The 22,212-nt window shown below is 43.4% G+C and overlaps 1 protein-coding gene across 2 annotated transcripts in view; it reads left to right on the top strand.

The window, feature by feature from the left end:
- The window catches only part of OGDHL (oxoglutarate dehydrogenase L), a 178,971-nt gene that overhangs the window by 89,458 nt on the left and 67,301 nt on the right, over positions 1-22,212 (top strand). For both annotated transcript variants that reach the window (XM_063435251.1, XM_063435250.1), the window contains exons 8-12: positions 7,125-7,215; positions 8,211-8,390; positions 8,479-8,607; positions 9,945-10,124; positions 10,958-11,110. In XM_063435251.1, the coding sequence (XP_063291321.1) occupies positions 7,125-7,215; positions 8,211-8,390; positions 8,479-8,607; positions 9,945-10,124; positions 10,958-11,110 (733 nt within the window). The remainder of the gene's footprint in view (positions 1-7,124; positions 7,216-8,210; positions 8,391-8,478; positions 8,608-9,944; positions 10,125-10,957; positions 11,111-22,212) is intronic.

The following is a 22,212-nucleotide window of genomic DNA, read 5'->3' as shown; positions in this document are numbered from 1 at the left end:
AAGGGTTGAAGTGTCTTAAGTTCATAAATCCATCTGGATTCCTTCTGTCTTAACATTTTGTCAAAGTCTCCACGTCTCGGGGTTCTTTTGACCAACTCCAATCCACAGAACCTGAGGTTATTGGAATTCCCCTGATGGTGTTCTCTCAAATGTCTCGAGATAGGAGTCTCGAGGCGGTTTTTAGGAGATCTCACATGCTCCATGATTCTGTCTTTGAAAGCCCTGAAGGTCTTCCCTACATATTTCTGTCCACATGTACATGATAGTAGGTATACAAGGCCTTTAGTGTTGCAGTTGAAGAAGCTTTTAATCGTAAAGGAACCCTGTCCTTTGCTATCATTCACAGTTTGGGAGCCTTTCAAGATGAACTTACAGGCTACACATCTACCACAGCTATAGGTGCCTGTTGGAGGAGTACCCAGCCAAGTGGCACGTGGTTGTGGTTTGGTGGAAAAGTGACTGGGGACCAAAAGGTCTCTAATATTGCGTCCACGTCTAGCTGTAATATTGACGTGTGGACTTAGAGTGTCCCTAAGATGTGCGTCATTCAGAAGGATGGGCCAGAATCTTTCAAGTGACTTCCGTACTTCTGGCCACCCCACATCGAATGTTGCAATCATGCGGATCATGCCTGTACCCTGCTTAGTGTCCTTCTTAGGACCGTCACATAATAAATCACTCCTCTCAGTCTGGAGTGCTCTTTTGTACGCTCTTTTTAAGCAGCGGTTCGGGTAGCCCTTCTCTTTGAAGTATTGCCTAAGTTGTTTAGCTTGTATTATAAAATCCTGGGTGTCACTGCAATTCCTCCGAAGCCGGAGATATTGACCAGTCGGTATACCCTCCTTGAGAGGTCGAGGGTGGTGGCTAGTCCAGTGTAGAAGGGAGTTAGTTGCTGTAGCCTTCCTAAAAAGCGTAGAGTGAAGTGTACCGTCTTCCCTAATACTGACAGTGACATCAAGGAAATGTATAGATCGGCCCCCGAATTCAGACGTAAAATGAAGGTTCTCGTTGTTTTGGTTAAGAAGAGTTACCATGTCTGAGAATTCTCGGGGGGTACCTTGCCAGACAATCAAGATGTCGTCGATGTATCGACCCCACCATAGAACCTTAGGTAGGTATTCACTTAGTGCATCAGTGCTGCGTATCTGTTGTTCCCACCAACCCAGGTGAAGGTTTGCATATGAGGGGGCACAAGCCGTCCCCATAGCAGTACCCCTCACCTGGTGGTAGAAATGGTTGTTAAACAAAAAATAATTGTGTGACAAAACAAACCTAAGAAGACGTAACAGGAAGGCCGTATATAAATCATCCCTAGGGGTTCTTTGATCAAGGAAAAAACCCATGTGGTCAATCCCTCTATCATGGGGTATAGATGAATATAAAGATTCAACATCCAGGCTACATAATTGAGCAGTAGGGGAAAATTTGAGGTTGGCTAGTCTATTCAGCGCCTGCTTGGTGTCCCTAATGTAGGAGGGTAGAGTTTCCACAATGGGTCTTAGAACCCTGTCGATATACAGGCTTCCATTCTGTGTGAGGTTATCAACCCCAGAGACTATCGGACGTCCAGGGGGTGTCTCCAAATTCTTGTGGACCTTTGGTAGGCAGTAGAAGGTTGCTATTTTGGGGTGACAAGTAAAGATAAACTCAAACTCGTCACCCGATAGCAACCCCCCACTGCGACCCTCGTCCAGGATCTCCTTGTATGTAGATAGAAAATCATTAGTGGGATCCTGTTTGAGGATTCTATACATCTCAGTATCTCTAAGAACTAGTTCAGCCATTCTGAGATAGTTATCCACATCCATCACTACAATATTCCCCCCCTTATCGGCGGGTTTAATGATGATATTAGTGTCATCCTGTAGGGTTTTTAAGGCCCGTTGTTCCCGTCTCGGGAGATTATCTCATGAACGGATGCGGAGTGATTTAAGGTTGATTTTTTCGATCTCAGTCTTTGCTGCCTCTAAAAAGAGCTCAATGTTCTTATAACCTGCAAAGTTGGGAGTAAAACGACTCTTAGCTTTTAAACCTGTGCGATTCGGTATAGTGCTTGAATCGTTCTCATCCAACAGGGCAAGTAAATTAGTGAGACACTGGATATCCTTTAAAGCAAGACCCAGATCTTTAGCTTTTCTTTCATTCTGCATAGAGTGAAATTTGTGTAGGGCCAATTTCCTGACAAAAAGATGGAGATCCCTGATCCAACCAAACTTGTCAAAGGGTGGTGTGGGTACAAAAGATAGCCCCCTCCCCAGAACAGCTTCTTGGTACAATGTGAGTGTTCGGGAAGACAGGTTGATAATCTGGGACTTATGTTTTAATGTCTGAATTTCAACTAGAACCTCTTCCTTCTCCCCCCCCCCTCGTGGATTGCGAGTCTGGTATCTTGTCCGTAGACTCGGGAACTCCTCCTGGTAGCCTGGAGCTAAAAAATGTACTCCCTTTTTTAGAATCCCTTTAGGGTTAGAGTTAGCTGTGGATGAAGAGGAATGTAACTGAGATTCCACTGGATTACTTGAGGTCTGACTTCCAGAGTCAGTATCCGAGGAATCATACTCTGAGGTCAGGCCATTATCAGAGGTGCGTCGTACTCTACGATTGAAAAATTTGTAGACATTTCCAGATTGGTAATCGTTGGAATCTCTTAGGAATTTATCATGTTTCCTAAATTTCACTGACTCCTGATATTTATCCAGATTTTGTTTCAATCTGGATTCAAGAAATGTAAAATTTGGGTCATTTTGGAATTGTTTAATTTCCTTTAACTCTTCATCCAAGTCTATATTTACTGTTTTCAGCTGTTCGTGTTCAAATTTGCAAATAATCTGCATAAATGTTTTGGAGCAAGAGCCAGCTGCTGTCTCCCATTCCCTCATCAACTCCGCATTATCGGAGTATGACGAAGGAATGTTCCGCACTCTGAGGCCCCTTGGTATCATGTCTTTACTCATGTAATTCTAAAGAGATGAAATTTCCCAACAAGTTCGAATCTGTTTCTTGTATAAACCGTGAAGTTTATTAAATGATTTATTAATATTGGGAGTCGTTGTAATGGAGTCTAATTTGGTGTTAGAGAACACATTTTCTGCATTTCTACACCAAACACTACTTTCGATTTTATTAGATAAAAAAACAGCCATAATGAGGATGTGTGAACCACTCAATAACACCCAGGTATTGAAACCAAATGAATAAATATAGAAAAGGGGTACTTCCTAAGTAGATAACCAAATAGGGAGTACCCGGGAGAAAGGGTTAAAGGGGTGGCAAAAGGGCATAACCCTGCATAAAGCACAGAAAAGAATAAAAAAAAGGATATGATCACCCGATAGAAAAAACGGGATGATCACCTTCAAGCCACCCCAAACAGCGTCTCAAACAAAAATAATAAACAATATTATATTTACACATAGATGTACACAGGGATATACTGATCCCTATTTTTTCTGCATTGCCATTTTTCACCTTCACTCATTTTTTCGAACTGTTGTATTTACCCAGCCTTCTTATGGAATATCTCTTGACCACTCTCTTTTAGTCTCTATATCAATAAATACATGTGTGTTTTGTTAGAGAATAATTTTAGTTTAAACCTCAATGCGGATTTATTTCTTTACCTTTCCATTTTCCCTTTTTTTCATTATAATATTTCTTCCCTTCACTCCTCCCCCCCCCCCCCCCCCCCAATATGACCTTTTGCGAACTGAATGCTGCTTAAATGCTTTTGGGAATTAACGGTGGGTTATCCCATTCTGTATATCCACCGTAGTTAGAAGTTCCCGCGCATGCGCGGCTATTAAGCGGCGGACATGCGCACTATATAAGTGCCTGATGACATGCGCAGTGATGCGCAGTACTTTCTGTTAGACGTGCAGTAAGTCCTTGCGCATGCGCGGCCGGCGAGGCACGGACATGCGCACTAATCTACTGCCCTTCTGACATGCGCATCTATGCGAGCTCGTGGCTCATCGCACGCGCATGTGCGAAGTTTTCTGACATGCGCATTCCTCCCCACCCCTCCCTATTGATACGGACTTGTGTATGGACAAGCCACAACCAATCATACTGGATGGGAGGTACGGGGAGCTATTTAAATGATTGTGGGGGGGAAGTGTATGTGGGTCACTTTACTTTTTTGCCCTTGATAAAGGCGGATAGACCGCCGAAACGCGCGTTGGGCTGTGTATGTTGATGTAGATCCATCCTTCTAGATACAGGGTGTTATACCCATCTTTGTGCATTTTTCTGCCTTGGATATTTATGAGGGTGGCTGGGTCTAGTGAGTTACTAGTGGCTAGAGTTAGCCTTCCTATTTATTGTTGATAAGCTATCTCCACTTTATTTTCACTTCTCCCATTATAACCTCCTCTATCCTTTCGATTTCTGTATTAGAGTATTAACCCTGTGGGTCTTGGTTTTTGATACTTTTTAGTGTATATTGCTACATGCATCCTATCTCTCACTTTGTTATGAGTGAGTTTGATACACTGTTTAGAAACTGATACATGTATGCATTTTCACATCTTTTGGAGATACCAGACCTTATCTATAGAATTACTTTAACCCCTTAAGGACACATGACATGTGTGACACGTCATGATTCCCTTTTATTCCAGAAGCTTGGTCCTTAAGGGGTTAAAGAACTTTTTTGTTCTTTGGCTTTACTAAATTTTTCTAATAAAATTGTTTATTATTTTGTTTGAGACGCTGTTTGGGGTGGCTTGAAGGTGATCATCCCGTTTTTTCTATCGAGACAAAATATTCTATTTATTTGATGCCATACTAGAAACTGATAGTTTTCTGAAATGTATTACTCTCTCACCACTTGTAGCATTTACTTACAGATATTTTCTTCTGGTCTTCTGTGGTCATGGTGCATTCAATCCAATTTTCTATTGTTGTCTCCTGTCCAAATTGTGACTACCTCCTGTCTCTTTTCTGGTTCCTTGCACATAATCATTTGTTTCTCATGTTTGTTACTTTTGACACCACCCTTTCTGCCCCTTGTGGTGTTTCTTGTTCCATATATGACCTGCTCCAGTGCATATATCTTTGCAAACAATTAGTGTATGTGATTGGATGGGTGAATTTTACTAGTTTGGCGCATTATTAATTTTTCTCTCAAGTTTATTGCTTAGACATGTTTTGACCTCTTAATTATTCTTAGAATTTCACAAAATTGTGCTGATTGTAGAATGCTATAGCTCTGTTTTACTATGTCTGGCATGTGTCTGCTTCTGCTTTTGTGGCATTGCAGGTGTATTTTGTATTGGTTTTTGGCACAGAAATATAGAATGGCAAATCCTTCTCTTATTGGGCTGTTGATCCATATTCCACAACAGTGATTCTGCCTGTATACTTAATCTGAACATCAAGGCTGCATACTGAGTGATGAATGGAGTATAGTGGGAGAGGTGCAACCATTTCCCCCAGTGAAACTTTACACTTATTGCTGATAAACAAACACGTCTCCGAACTAGACAAAATCTCTAGCATTGTGTAGTTTTATTGAAAGAGTTAAAGGACCACTATAGTGCCAGGAAAACATACTCGTTTTCCTGGCACTATAGTGCCCTGAGGGTGCCCCCACCCTCAAGGTCCCACTCCTGTGGTGCTGAAGGGGGAGGAAGGGGTTAATCGCTTACCTTTTTTCCAGCGCCGGGCTCCCTCGGCCTGGGACTCTCCTCCCTCTTCTTCCGTCATCGGCTGAATGCGCATGCGCGGAAAGAGTCGCGCGCGCATTCAGCCAGTCTCATAGGAAAGCATTCTCAATGCTTTCCTATGGACGCTGGCATCTTCTCACTGTGAAAATCACAGTGAGAAGCATGGAAGCGACTCTAGCGGCTGTCAATGAGAGGCTGGATTAACCCATAGGTAAACATAGCAGTTTCTCTGAAACTGCTATGTTTACTGCAAAAAGGGTTAAACCTAGCTGGACCTGGCACCCAGACCACTTCATTAAGCTGAAGTGGTCTGGGTGCCTGTAGTGGTCCATTAAATTTCAAATTAATAGATGGACAGCTTCCATGGTTCTAGGTTAAAGACCAACTCACCTGTCAAGGCAGCAAAAAAAGATTCCCAGGCACTCAAAATGTGAAAGCCGCAGGCAGATTTATTGCAACAAAATAGACAGCAACGTTTCAAGGTCTTTTTCAACTCACCCGTCAAACACATTCAGGCCATATAAACTGAGAAGTTCTGTTGCCTCTCGAATGTCATGGAAAAACAGCAGCTAGAGATGTCGCGAACATAAAATTTTCCGTTCGCGAACGGCGAAACGCGAATTTCTGCAAATGTTCGCGAACGGGCGAACCGCCATAAACTTCAATAGGCAAGTCTAATATTTAGAAAAATATTTAGAAAAAAAATGTATAAAGTTTATCCAAAAATATTAAAGGATTTGAAAAGTTTATGCAAAAATATTAAATTGAGGTCTAAGCTTGATGTGTTTCTGCATGATTTATTCGTGCTTGTTTTAATGCTGTGCTTCAATGGTCCTCCACTGATATCAACACTCATGAACAGGACAGGGTCTCCTGATCTTATTGGCCATGATCTGTACACTAGAATAGAAAAGGATTGAGTCTTTTAGTATCCTTGAATGAGCTCACAAAGCATTACACCCAAATAAATATCACAGTTTGGAAATGCCTTATAATAAATAAGTTGCCTTAACTTTAAACCAAAAAGCATTGACACTGAAAAATGGTTAAAATGTATGCAGGACCTCCATTTTTAATATATGGATTAAGGAAATATCCTCTTTATAGGGATGTCTGAAAGTTTTCTTAGTTGTTTTTTCCCCACTACTCGTCTCAACTCCACACATTAAGATTTAAATGCATGTCGTTATCCCTCAGAAAATGTTTTTTTTATTTTTATTTTTTGTCTATATACTCTTGTATTTGTCTTGTTATTGTTCCTTTCTGTATAAAGATAAAAAAAAAAACAATAAAGATTATAAAAATAAATAAAAACTTTAAACCATCTTAACCTGTATTTGAAGGCTTTTAAAAACAAGTTGCCATTTTATGTATAAAATGTTGTTTTTCAAAAAGATAGTTTAGTATTCAAAAATATTTTTAATGTTCAATAATCTTCTCACTGTGCTTGCTTTACAGAGGCAGGCTGAACGTGCTGGCCAATGTTATACGTAAAGATTTAGAACAGATATTTTGTCAGTTTGACCCCAAGCTGGAAGCCTCGGATGAGGTAATAGACTCTGAATTATTTGCTGATGGAACATTCCAATTATGTATTAGATTAATTACTGCACTTTAACTGTTCCGGGCTAGAGATGACCCATTTTAATGTATTTTAAAGATAATGTGTTGCAAAACTGTATGCAAAAACAATACATTAAGAATAAAAGAAAACTGAATTTAAAGTTCAAGAATTTGATATAAATCTTGAGACTTTGTAACTTCTGTATTGAGTTCTATACACTCCAAGAATTGATTCATACGGTCATGTTCCCACTTTCTCTGGCAAAGCTTTCTCCACTCATTTATTGACAAGTGGAGTTTTTCCTCATATGCTAAGAGCTGGACTACACCTCCCATATCCTCATATGGTCTGCTATCTAGAATAACATTTTATTCATCCCATACAAATTTCAATTATATTGGGGCATAACCCTTTAAACATTGTGTGAAGTGGAGTATATTCCGTATTTCACATGGTGTGTGGATAAAAAGTGTCTAGCACACACACAAACAAATAATAACTCCTAACAAGGAGAACGAACCTCCAATAAGCAGACTGCAGACCATATTAATGGTTAGAGGGTATGGATTTTCACACAGGTAGACAATCTAACTCTGATGTGCGTTGGACCTGGAACATTATTGTAGTCTTCCTTGCTACCTAAACACTAATAGAATGGCTGTAAGATAGAGGATACCTTTGTACATTTTGCGCCTCCTTACAATATTTTAACATTTTACAGATTTCGGTAAAACATTTTGATAACTACTGGAAATTCCATTTTATTTACTGCCGTCTGCTGGTTAAAATATTTAAAATTTTGGTGTTTAAACATAATTTATGATGATTGTCTAGCATCGCAATATAGAAGTTTTCTTTTTTTTCTTGGAAAACAAAATGGAGTAATTTTAGCAAATAATTTAAGGAGAGAAGTATATATATATGATGCCGCACACATTTCCAAGGCAAACCTTTGTAAAGGTTACCCTATTTCATTCCAGGGATCTGGAGACGTGAAATACCACTTGGGAATGTACCACGAGCGCATTAATCGTACCACTAATAAGAAAATCACATTGTCGCTGGTTGCCAATCCTTCACACCTAGAGGCTGTTGACCCTGTGGTTCAGGGGAAAACCAAAGCTGAACAGTTCTATCGAGGGGATAATGAAGGGAAAAAAGTGAGTAATTTTCTCAGTGATTTCATAGTGGTTAAATATTCGGCTATTTAATTTTATTTTTAAGTAAAGCTATCATTTTATCCACTAGGTTATGTCCATATTGGTTCATGGGGATGCTGCATTTGCTGGACAAGGTGTTGTGTATGAGACTTTCCACCTCAGTGACCTTCCCTCCTACACCACCAATGGTACCATCCATGTTGTTGTGAATAATCAGGTAAATAACAAAGAAAAAGTTAATAAAATAGCACAAGTTCACTTCAATAAATATTTACATATTATAATATAATATTTGACAATAATCAGGTAAAGCAAACATATACTCACATGTGCTCCAGTCTTGTAAAACCCAGGGTTATGTGGCACAAAGGAAAAACTACTTCTGATTTTATAATTTCTTTAAAAAGATGCTTCCCCCCCCCCCCCCCCAAAAAAAAAAAATAAGGTCTCCACATAATGTTATTATTGGAACTGCAATACGGATGTGTGTTCAGTCCTAGATCTTTTTTTTTTTTTGTGTCTTATTTGTTTGCTACAATAGCAGGGGACTCGGTCAAAGAACAGTAGCGGCGTCATGGCAAGCTATTAGGGTTCAGAGAATAACACTAGGGCAAAAGAAGGGACACAACACATGGACAGATAGTCTCAGATAAAAGTAGAATATATACACTAAAGGCAAAGGAGCGTAGACATATTCCAAAAAGGTAGGCCAATGTTTAAAATTGACAACGATGAACTAGAAAGGGACAAGGGAATGCTGTTGGAGTCACAAATGCTACGGTCAGGGGATTATTAGGTGGTACCTAGGAATGACACACATCTCCTGGGTCAAAGCTGACCTCTAGAAACAAACTCTTTTGGGTACATTATTAGAAGGAAACTCTTACTGGTACAACAGACACTAGTTTCATGGTCCAAAGAAGGCCCCAAGGAGCCAAGTTAAATACTGAAAAAGTATCCATGGCTGATACTAGCTGGTGACTGGTACTGTGACATGAACCAATAGCACAGGTCCAAGGGACATTTGCATGGGGTCGAAACATGTAAGTCAATAAACAAAGACAGGGACACAAATAGGGGAAAGGGAATAGTAATAGAAATGTTTAATAATAAAATGCATGAGGAGATATCTACAGACGAGAAGATATACAGCCTTGGTAGTGGAGAATAGAGTGCAACGCGAGGGCGGGTGTTGACAAAGACAGGAATAGGTACTAAAAATTAGAAGGTTCAAGCAAAATTACAGTGAGAGGTAGAACAGAAAATCAGAAACAAAAGAGTACAATGAATAAAAAAAACAAAAACTTGCCACTCTATCTCACATTACTGGTACTGTCTTCAGATTTGCTTTGTTAAAGGGATCTCTTGTACAAATATGTGATTATATGTACCATTTACAAATTCATTATTTGCTGATTGCAATGGTTGCATGCAATATGCCCTGATTAATTTAATATCTGGGGGTAAATTCAAATACTGCCATAGTCGTCTTTGCAAATCGTTTGCCTTGTGTAACTTTGAATACAATTCTAATATTTGAGTTTTTGCCTCCAGATTGGTTTCACTACAGATCCGCGGATGGCTCGGTCTTCCCCATACCCTACCGATGTTGCTCGTGTTGTCAATGCTCCTATATTCCATGTGAACGCAGATGATCCTGAAGCTGTTATGTATGTTTGCAGTGTGGCAGCCGAGTGGAGGAACACCTTTAATAAGGACGTAGTAGTGGATTTGGTAATAGAACACTTGGCCTTGGAATGACACTTATGAAAAAGAGTAACTGTGATACTATACATGTATAAGGAAATTTAGAATTATCCTAAAATCATAGAGTATTCTAGTAGCAACAAAAAAATGCTCAAACTGTTGGGAAATCAAATGCGCTTTTTAGATTGTTAGTTTTCTGCATCTACAGTCAGTATGTATTAATGGATTGTAAGTGGGAAAAGTACTAAACGTTGAACTTGAATATCTTTTGGTGCTCATGGTCTTCCTTCTTCCTTCCTCATTCTATTATCCTGTACCCTTAAACAACATTTTCTTTTTTCATTTGGCATTATAAAAAAAAACAAAAAAACTTTACAAATTTGCCCTACAGGTTAATTAACCACAACTCACCTCATACACATTAACAGGCTTATTTACTAACAGGGAGAATTCAAAGTGAATTTCAAATTTAAGGCCAAAATAGCCAATTTGAAAAAGTTATCCAAGTCAGCTTGGCGTCGAATTTGGCTACTTTCAAGTGAAACTTTTTTTATTTTATGTGGAATTACTTTAGTAAATAGCACTAATTTACAAAAGTAAGAACTCAAATTAAATGTTAAATATCCGGCCAGAGTAGCCAAAGTGAAAGCACAGCTGGTTTAGAGATTTTTCCCGATTGGCTATTTTGACCTAAAATGTAAAATTCACTTTGAATTATCGACCTTCGTAAGTAACCCTGCCTGCCTGTCTGTCTGTCTGTCTATCAGTTTGTTGATCTCACTCCGTGTCAGAAATTGTTGTTAATGTGCAGACATGATGCCTAATCCAATCCGGGCCTTTGACTTGATGATATATTTCAGGTCTGTTACCGTCGCAGTGGACACAATGAAATGGACGAGCCAATGTTCACACAGCCACTCATGTACAAACAGATCCACAAGCAGGTTCCTGTTTTGAAGAAGTATGCCGACAAGCTGATTGCCGAGGGAATTGTTTCCCTTCAGGAGTTTGAGGTACTATTCACAGTTGTTTAGAGCTCCTCTACCAAAGATGACTTACTGTAATGAATATTCTTTGTCACTCTTACAACTCATTATTTTGTAGAATTTGTTTATTTTGCTATTTTTCAGACACGTTTCAGTTCAAAGGCTAGGAACAGAAAGACAATGCAAAAACACAATGTAATTGTTATACTGGCATAATTGTGATTTGCTGTAGTAGAAAATGATGAGGTAAATGTTCTCCACACAAAACTCTCAATCTATAAATTGACTTATTATTTATGTATCTTTCTGTGAATAATACTGATTCCCTCCATAGATATATGCAGGGGTGTCTGGAGTGTACCACCCCAAACCACCAGGTCTAAACGGTGCACACCATACCTCTCTATTTAGGACAGACACACCATATTTTGTTCCCAAATCCTTCTTCCCTCTTCGCTCTCCTAATGTCCCTCTTTTCTAGGAGCTCCATATTGTTGGTGTGTGAGTATATAACAGAGCTCCACAGCAATAATACTCACAATAATAATGTGTCTTTAACCCCTTCGTGACCGCGGACGGTTCAGGACCGTCATCGGTATTTTACCGTTGAGGACCGCTGACGGTCCTGAACCGTCACAACGGTATTATGTACTTACCCGATCGCTGTCGTGCCCCCGGCGGCGATCGGCGGTGCTCCCGGTGTGGGGAGACTGCCTGCAGCCCAGGCAGTTTCCCTCCCCAATGAATTAGGACCCCGGGGGCCATGTGATCGCTCAACAGAGCGGTCACATGGTCACAATGTGCTGACAGGCAGTCTCCCTGCAAGTGTAAAATAAATTTTTTTTTTAACAAAAAATATAATTATATATATAAAATCATATATAGACATATATTATATTTATATAATATATGTCTAAATATCATATATATAATGTCATACTAAGTGTAATTTTATATTAATATATACATATATTAATATAAAAATACACTTATAATTAAATTACAAACGTGTGTGTGTGTGTGTATATATATATATATATATAATATATATAACTATATATATATATATATATATATATATATACTTTTTTTTTTTCAAATCTTATTTTATTGGTGGGAAGAAAGATAAGAAACATATAATGAGGCTCGCAGGCCTCTTCGAGAAATAATGCAATCGGTTATGACATATGGAATTCGTCATGATGATACATTGTACGGTATCTACCACTGGATATTAATACGTAAGCGTTGCGGCAGAAAGCCCATCTGGTGTGAAATTCGTTCGCGTAGATACCGCATTCTAGCGTTGTGACAGTGATCAGATTTCAGCCGTTCCTTGTCCCATGTCCGATCATTTATACAAAGACAGACTTGTATCGCTTCCAGTTATCATACATGTTGCTTATGTTTTCAGCTTATAGGGGGAATGTAAAAGGGAGGGGGGTGGGAGTAGTAGAAAGAGAGAAGTGAAGTAAGAGAGGGGTATGCATAGATTAAAGGGTCCTTCCCAGGAGTCCGCACTCACATGCTTGAGCGAAACGAGCGGTGCGCAGGAGTGTGACGTCTAGGTGTTTGTCCGGTTCTGTAGCAGTGGTTCATGACGTGCGTGCCGGGGGATGTGATGTGGGTCCTGTCTTTGCCACTATCTTTCATATTTGAGGGCCTTTGGGATCGGACTAATATGTTGTGTCGTGCCCTCCTCCCCAAATATAGGACACCCGTTTGTTTGTCCGTGAGGTGTGGTGTATCCCGCATACCGTGATGGAGTTGTGGTATGTGTTGGTCGGTTGTGTAAGCCTCGGACAGGGCTATGTGAAGCCGTAACGTCGGTCACCTATTGTGCGTGTGCATACGGGCCCTAAGCAGGGTACGAGTAGGCATCTAAATGCATATTTCCCCGGGTTTTGTTTCTTCCCGCAGTAGTGTATCCCATTAGTGAATCCTGGCCAATAAAAGGGAAATGGGTTCGGGGATGTCAGGCTTGTGTGTAACGTGCCCCCTATCTGCCCGCCTGGTAGGAGAACCAGGGTTGCCACGTCTCCGCGTGTCTCGCCGATCGTCCCACCAGGGATGCCCGCAGTGCCTCCACCGCCTGTATGTCTCTAACCCTATGAAGCCATTCCTCCGTTGTAGGAACGTCCGTGGGGCGTAGAATCGATCTCTTATATCTGGGAATAGATTGAGAGGTGATATGTAGCAGGGCCAGTTCTCGAAACCATTCAATGTCATCTCCTAGTATCGCCTTTATTTCTGAATAGATATGATCCCAGTATGGCGTGATGGCTTGGCATTCCCACCACAGGTGCAATAAGGTGCCTCTCGCCCCCTGGCATCTCCAGCAGATAGGGGAGGACTCCGGGTAAATCCTCTGGAGGGCAGCTGGGGTCCTATACCACATGGAGATAAGTTTATAATTGACCTCCTGGTAGTAGGAACTGGAGGAGCTCTTATGTTGGCAAAACAGTGCTGTGCCCCATTGTGTTGATGAGATTGGCATTTCCAATAGTGTTTCCCATCGCCGCTGAAGCATATTATTATCCGATAAGGCTCCTATAAGCAAGTGCTGGTAGAGTATAGATACCGCTATCTCGAGCGGGGCACCCTTGTAACATAAGCCTTCGAACCAGGTAAGATCTCTGTGTAGAAGGGCTTTGTGAGGTAGGGATTCATAGTAATGTGCCAGTTGTAGGTAGTGGAGGGTCATTAGGGGTGTCTGTAGTTGACCAGCCAGTAGTGAGTTGAGTGACCTGATGTTCCCTCTTTCCGGGGTCTTGTATATCGGGACATAGTCCCTCTCCCCCAGGAATGCCCATGTCCCATACGGGAGTCCTCCGCCAATATTGGGGTTATGGGTGACCGGGAGCATAGGACTGGGGGTAGGGGAGACCTGTTCCAACGTCTTCAGCGTTTGTGCCACCGGGTTCCCCCTCTCGCCACACGGCGGCCTTAAGTTTGATCCCTGAGTCCTCCCTGTCCAGGGTCACCCATTGTTTCGGGTTTTCGGCTGCGTGCCACTCTAGGATACGTTGCAGTGTGGTGGATTGAGGGTACTTTTTGAAGTCCGGGAGTGACAGGCCCCCCTTGGATCTGGGTAGACACAGCGTGTCGTGCCGGAGACGGGATCTTTTCCCCTCTCCACACATATCGGATGACTGCCGATTTCAGTGTTGAAAAGAAAGTCGCCGGCAGCGCAATAGGGATGGTTTGGAACAGGTACAGGATCCGTGGCAGCACATTCATCTTGAGGACCGCTATCCGTCCATGCCAGGTAATGTGTGGGTATGCCCAGCGGTCAAGGTCTGAGGTTACGGTTTGTAATATCGTGGCAAAATTGTGTCGGTAAATATCGCGCAGGTGAGTAGTTATCCGGACGCCGTGGTACTTCATCTTCTTTTCGCACCAACGGAATGGGAAAGCGGTGCTCAGTGCAGTATATTCACTTGCTGGGAGGGTAACGTTGAGGGTTTCACATTTCGTACGATTGAGTTTGAATCCTGCGATCTTGCCAAAGTGGTCAAATTCTAAAAGTAGACAGGGCAGCGTGATGTTGGTGATGAAAAAGAGAAGGTCGTCCGCACAAGCAGCTACCTTATGTTCTGACCCCTTCCAGGAATACCCGTGGATGTCAGAATTCTGTCTGATTGCCTGTAGAAGCGGTTCCAGTGACATCGCAAATAGAAGGGGGGAGAGGGGGCATCCCTGTCTGGTCCCGTTGTTAATCTCAAAGCTGGATGTTAGTGCTCTGTTCACCCTTACCGTCGCGCTGGGCTTATCGTATAGAGCAGATATCCACGACATCATCTTTTGTCCCATACCCATGGTCCTCAATGTGTGCATCATGTATGACCAATTGACCCGGTTGAAGGCTTTTTCAGCATCCGTGGATAGGAGGAATTGATCTTGTGAGGTCCGCGCTCGGTGTTGTATGGAGAAGAGACCTAGCGTACTGTCTCGTTTGATCTGCGTGGATAATGCTCGGTATGACGAGTTGTAGTCTTATTGCCAGTACTTTCGTAAGGAGTTTTGTGTCCACGTTCAGTAAGGAAATTGGCCGGTAGCTGCCGCAGTGTTCAGGATCCTTCCCTGGTTTGAGTAAGACTGCGATTGTGGCTGCCAAAGATTCAGAGCCAAAGCGTCCTCCTTCCATGATGTTATTGAATGCTTTCGTTAACCAGCTAACTATAGAGGAGAAGTGTTTGTAATATCCCGTCGAGAACCCGTCCGGGCCCGGTGCTGCGGCCACCTCCTCAATGCTGATCAGTTCGTCCAGCATGGTCGTTGCGTCAGATGTCACTCGTCTGCGTACGTTATCGCGTAGAAAGACTTGGGTCGGCGTGGGGGCGCCGTGGTCCTGTGTCGTCTCGTCTGGAGCGGGAAGGTTATACAGGGCGTGATAGTATTGGCGAAATTCGTTCGCAATATCCTCCGGGAATGAGGACATGGGCCCTGAAGGGAGGCGGATTTTGTGCACCCTTGTCGCATTTCAGGAGGGGTGCCAGGAATTTGCCACCCTTGTTGGCGTGAATATAGAAGAATTTTTTGGAATATTGCAAGGAACGGTGATATCTGCGTGCGATGAGGTCCCTAAGTTGTCTCCGGGCATTCGTCAGATCTGTGTAATGGCTAGTTGGGTCCGTTTGTGTTATAGTTCCAGTTTTGCGATGGTCTCGTAGGCCTCCGCCAGCTCTCGCATTGCCACCCTCCTCTTACGGGAGGCGATTCTGATGAGCGTGCCTCGTAGTACACTTTTATGTGCTTCCCAAATTGTAATTGGGGAAGTACCGTCAACGTCGTTTTCTTGGAAATACTGTTCCAATGCACGAGTGACTTCTTCTAGCACTTCAGGGTCTTGGAACAGTGACTCGTTTAGCCGCCAGGTCCAACGGGCTGGTTTAAATAACGGTGATTCCAGTTCTACTATCATCGGGCTATGGTCCGACCAGGTGGCGGGGCCTATGTTAGCTGCCCTAAGTCGCGACAGACCCTCCTGTGGGAGCAGTATGTAATCGATCCGCGAATAGCGGTTGTGCATCGCTGAGTAGTGGGTGTAGTCCCTGGAATCCGGGTGGAGCGCCCTCCAGCAATCCACAAGTCCCCCCTCGCTCAGGGATTTACGGATCGAGTGAATACTGGATGGTGGTAGGCAACTATGGCCTGTCGACGTATCTTCCTGGGGGTACAATGGTGTATTAAAGTCTCCTCCCATGATAAGTGCACCTTCCCAGAAGCCTCGTAACTTACGCAAGGTTCCCCTGAGAAATCTAGCCTGGTTTTTGTTGGGCACATAAATTGATGCCAGCGTGTAGAGTTGGTCGGCAATGGTGCCTTTCAGGAAGAGGAATCTCCCTTGTGTGTCGGTCATCTTGTCTAGTTCCCTGAAGTCCAGGTCTGCGGACAGGATGATGGCGACGCCAGCTTTACGAGCCGTGTTATGGTTGTTGAAGAAGTTGTTGGGATAGTACCAGTTCCGTAGCTTAGGAGCGGAGCCCTCTAGGAAGTGAGTTTCTTGAAGCATAGCGACGGACGTTTGTGTTCTCCTCAGGTCACGCAGTAAATGGGTGTGGCGTTCGGGAACGTTCAGTCCCCTGCTGTTAAGAGTCAGGACGCGCAGCGGAGCACTGTGGTAGGCTGCGGCCATCCCCGCGGTGTCAGGGTACCTGTTGTCTCTACCTGTCTGAGACACTTAGACGTTCATCCTCTCAGAGGGGCTGACTCATTCGTTCCTTGCAGTTCTCTCGGCCGTTTACACGCCGGCCGCGAGGGATCCGCTTCCTTTTATGACGCGGCGCTCAGTAGCCGACGTCATGACGACAATCCATTCCGACCTGTCAATCAAGTCCCGAGCACGAATCAGGACTCGTCGGGGGCGTGATTCCTATCTAGAACCAGGGTATAAAGTAGGGCTTTCTGCATTTGTTCATTGCCCTGTCGTGGTTCTAGCTTGTCTAGTCACTCAGTGCTCTTGTTTTCTATTTTTCCCTTTGGTTCTGACCCGGCTTGTTTGTTCTACCCTGCTTATCTCTATTACCCTTTGACTCGGCTTGTCTCTCGCTTACCTGCTCTCTCGTTCCCCCGACCTCGGCTTGTCTCTAGACCATTCTTTGCTTACTCCTTACGTTAGTCCGGCCATTCTAAGGTCCGGTATACGTACCTACCACCTGTTTGTACTCTGCGTGTTGGATCCCTGTCCAGATCCTGACATTACGACAGGGCCAATGGATCCTGCAGGTACAAACACTCAGGTTGGTTCTTCCGACTCTAGATTTGACACCATGGATCATAGAATGGATCAGATGGCTCTAGCGCTGCAGGCTTTATTATCTCGTTCTAGTAATCAACCAGAAGAGATGCGTACAACGTCCATCTCCCCTGTAAGTTCAGGTCTAGAGGTAGCCACAGTAGGTGCTTCTTCCCGTATTACTCCTCCTGTACGTTATGGTGGCTCTCCGGATAAGTGTCGTGGTTTTTTAAACCAAATAGGTATCCATTTCGAATTACAACCCTGCTCCTATCCTACTGATAGGGCAAAGGTTGGATTCATTATCACACTACTCATTGAGAAAGCTCTGAGATGGGCCAATCCATTGTGGGAGAATGATAACCCGTTCGTCTATAATTATAATGCCTTTGTCGCTGCTTTTAGAAGAACTTTTGACCCTCCAGGTAGAAAGGTCAATGCAGCTAGATTACTGTTGCGCCTTAGACAAGATAACCGAACACTTGTGGATTATGCACTAGAGTTCAGGTCCTTGGCGGCAGAAGTTAAGTGGAATGAACAGGCTTATATAGGCGTATTTTTAAACGGATTATCAGATGAAATTCTAGACGAAGTTGCTACAAGAGAGCTTCCTGAAAATTTGGAGGATTTCATTTCTTTTATCTCTCGTATTGATGAACGTTTAAGAGAGAGATAGAACCCGTAGACCTTCCTTTAAACTAGCTCCCTCATTTCAAAGTCCTGAGTCCACAACCTCAGTTTTTCCAGAACCTATGCAGATAGGCAATACTCGCCTCTCAGAAGAAGAGAGACAGTAGAGGAGAAGGGAGGGGTTGTGTATGTATTGTGGAGTAAGAGGTCACCTACGCCTAAATTGTCCTAATCGCCCGGGAAACGCTCGCACCTAAGTTTCTCTAGAGGACAGGCCTTGGGTGTTTCTATTTTGTCCTCTATACATAATTATAAAGATCACAGGCTTCTGCTACCTGTTTCTTTAGCTTGGGAGAAGGGAGTACTAAAAACTATGGCGTTGATAGATTCCGGAGCTGCTGAGAGCTTTATCGACCAAGTTTTTGTTACTAAACACTCTATTCCATCCCAGCTAAGGGACACTCCCTTGGCCGTTGAGGCCATTGATGGTAGACCATTAGCTGAACCTGTTATTTTTCGTGAGACCATACCTGTTAACTTAACTGTTGGTATCTTACACGAGGAGGGTATATCTCTTATGCTTATTTCGTCTCCTTCTTTTCCTATAGTCCTGGGGTATCCATGGTTAAAGAAACATAACCCTATTATTGATTGGGAACTAGGGGAGATAACCTCATGGGGTCAGGGTTGTCAGAACAGGTGCTTACTGAGAGTCTCACCGCTTTGCGTAGTTAACGCACCGGTTAATTCTACCCAGTCTACAGACGTACAAATACCGCCTCTGTACCTGGATTTAAAGGCAGTCTTTGACAAGAAGAATGCTGATACTTTACCTCCACACAGGCCCTTTGATTGTAAAATTAATCTCCTACCTGGTACTATGCCTCCGAGGGGCAATGTATATCCTTTATCCACTAAGGAGAACTTAGTCTTAGAGGAGTATATTCGTGAGAACCTAGACAAAGGATTCATTAGAAGATCCTCCTCCCCTGCCGGGGCCGGGTTTTTTTTTTGTGAATAAGAAGGATGGCACGTTAAGGCCTTGCATTGATTACCGAGGCTTGAATAAAATAACTATTAGAAATGCCTACCCGATTCCTTTGATTACTGAGCTCTTTGATCGTCTAAAAGGCTCCAAGATTTTCACCAAGTTAGATCTCAGAGGGGCCTATAACTTAGTGAGAATTCAGCAGGGAGACGAGTGGAAAACAGCGTTCAATACCCGTTATGGGCACTATGAGTACACGGTAATGCCTTTTGGGCTCTGTAATGCACCGGCAGTATTTCAGGACCTGATCAATGAAGTTCTTAGGGAATTTCAACATGATTGTGTTATTGTATATTTGGATGATATACTAATACACTCTAGAGAAATTGAGACTCACCACAGACAAGTCAGAAGGGTATTGCGCAAACTTCTACAACATGGGTTGTACTGCAAATTGGAGAAATGTAGTTTTGACCAATCTCAGATAAACTTTCTTGGTTACGTGATTTCTGGGGACGGGTTTAAGATGGATCCGGATAAACTCCAGTCTATTTTAGATTGGCCATTACCTAGGGGTCTCAAGGCCATTCAGAGGTTTATTGGATTCTCCAATTACTATAGGCGCTTCATTAAAGGATACTCTTCTATTATTGCTCCTATTACCAATATGACCAGACAGGGGGTTGACACTAAGACTTGGTCTACTGAAGCTCTCGTGGCTTTCAAAACACTCAAAGAACGTTTTGCTTCTGCTCCGATCTTAGTCCATCCTGATACGACTTTGCCTTTCCTACTCGAGGTAGACGCCTCAGAGACAGGTATAGGTGCTATCTTGTCTCAAAGGTTAGGTGTGGATAAACCCTTACATCCATGTGGTTTTTTTTCCAAGAAATTATCTGGGCCTGAAAGCAGATATGACATTGGTGACAGGGAACTACTAGCGGTTATCATGGCTTTAAAGGAGTGGAGACATCTATTGGAAGGGACCTTGCATCCTGTTACTATTTTGACGGATCACAAGAACTTGTCCTATATTGGGGAGGCCAAGCGCTTGTCCGCCAGGCAAGCTCGTTGGTCCTTGTTCCTCACTCATTTCAATTATGTGCTCACTTATAGATCTGGTTCTAAGAACTCTAAAGTCGATGCTTTGTCTCGCCAACATGAACCTTCTACTATATCTGAGGCGGTTTTGTCTTCTATAGTTCCCAAGTGCAATATTATCGCCAACACGAGTCTCAGGATTCATTCTCCGTTGCTTGCCGAGATCATGAAGTTACAGCACCTGGCTCCTAAACAGGGTCCTGGGGCATGGTATTTTGTTCCTCCTGAACTCCAACTGGAACTGTTACAGTGCTTTCACAACAGTAAGGTGGCTGGGCATCCTGGCATTCGCAAGACGTGTTCCTTAATTTCTAAAGATTTCTGGTGGCCTTCATTACGTAAAGATATTAGGGATTTCGTCGAAGCATGTGAGGTCTGTATGAAAACTAAACAACCTCATACGCTTCCATGTGGGTTTTTGCATCCTTTGGAAATTCCCGAGAAACCGTGGACCTGTTTGGCTATGGACTTCATTGTCGATTTGCCTGTTTCTAAAAAACAGACTGTTATTCTCACGGTGGTTGACAGGTTTACTAAGATGGCTCATTTCGTGCCCTTACCTAAACTTCCATCTTCTCCCGAATTGGCTGAGATATTCGCGAGAGAGATTTTTCGTTTACATGGGATACCTTCCGAAATTGTTTCTGATAGAGGTTCCCAATTTGTTTCCTGTTTTTGGAAATCCTTCTGTTCTCAACTGGGCATCAAATTGAATTTCTCTTCTGCCTATCATCCCCAGTCTAACGGAGCTGCTGAACGCACCAACCAAAAGATTGAACAATATTTGCGTTGTTTTGTTTCCGAACACCAGGACGATTGGGTCGGTTTGATTCCTTGGGCGGAGTTTGCACACAACAATCTCGTTTGTGATTCTACTCGTTCTAGCCCCTTTTTCATGAATTATGGCTTCCATCCTTCCGTTCTTCCATCGGTTTCTCCTTCCCAAGAGGTACCGTCGGTTGATGTTCATGTTGCCAATCTGAGGAAGTTGTGGGATCAAACTCGACAAATTCTCCTGCATAATTCCATGTTGTTCAAGAAACACGCTGATAAGCGCAGAAGGGCGGCTCCAGTTTTTGTACCAGGTGATAGGGTATGGTTGAGTACCAGAAACATTCGCTTGAAGGTTCCTTCTATGAAATTCGCTCCTCGTTACATTGGTCCTTACAGGGTTCTGACTCGAATTAACCCAGTTGCGTATCGCCTGGCTCTTCCACCTGCCTTACGCATTCCTAACTCCTTTCATGTTTCCTTGTTGAAACCCCTAGTCTGTAACAAGTTCTCCTCCGCTGTATCCTCTCCTCGCCCTGTTCAGGTTCAGGGTCAGGAGGAGTATGAGATCAACTCCATCATCGATTCTCGAATCTCTCGGGGGAAGTTACGATATCTGGTTGACTGGAAAGGATATGGTCCTGAGGAGAGGACTTGGGTACCTCAGGAGGATGTGCATGCTCCTCGCCTCCGCAGGGCTTTTCACTCTCGTTTTCCATCTCGCCCCGGTTCCTTCCGCCCGGGTGCGTTTCTGAGAGGGGGGTACTGTCAGGGTACCTGTTGTCTCTACCTCGGACGTTCATCCTCTCAGAGGGGCTGACTCACTCGTTCCTCGCAGTTCTCTCGGCCGTTTACACGCCGGCCGCGAGGGATCCGCTTCCTTTTATGACGCGGCGCTCAGTAGCCGACGTCATGACGACAATCCGTTCCGACCTGTCAATCAAGTCCCGAGCACGAATCAGGACTCGTCGGGGGCGTGATTCCTATCTAGAACCAGGGTATAAAGTAGGGCTTTCTGCATTTGTTCATTGCCCTGTCGTAGTTCTAGCTTGTCTAGTCACTCAGTGCTCTTGTTTTCTATTTGTCCCTTTGGTTCTGACCCGGCTTGTTTGTTCTACCCTGCTTATCTCTATTACCCTTTGACTCGGCTTGTCTCTCGCTTACCTGCTCTCTCGTTCCCCCGACCTCGGCTTGTCTCTAGACCATTCTTTGCTTACTCCTTACGTTAGTCCGGCCATTCTAAGGTCCGGTATACGTACCTACCACCTGTTTGTACTCTGCATGTTGGATCCCTGTCCCGATCCTGACACGCGGGAGGCACAGGGCACACGGAAAGCTAGGCGTCAATAATCCCGTCACCCCAGACAGATGTAGGGTCTTGTTAGGGTCCTCTACGTTAGT

Source organism: Pelobates fuscus, chromosome 10 (assembly GCF_036172605.1).
Source record: "Pelobates fuscus isolate aPelFus1 chromosome 10, aPelFus1.pri, whole genome shotgun sequence".
In the NCBI taxonomy this organism is placed as follows: domain Eukaryota; kingdom Metazoa; phylum Chordata; class Amphibia; order Anura; family Pelobatidae; genus Pelobates; species Pelobates fuscus.
Note: the sequence above shows the minus strand (reverse complement) of the source record. Positions and strands in the feature narration are given on the sequence as shown.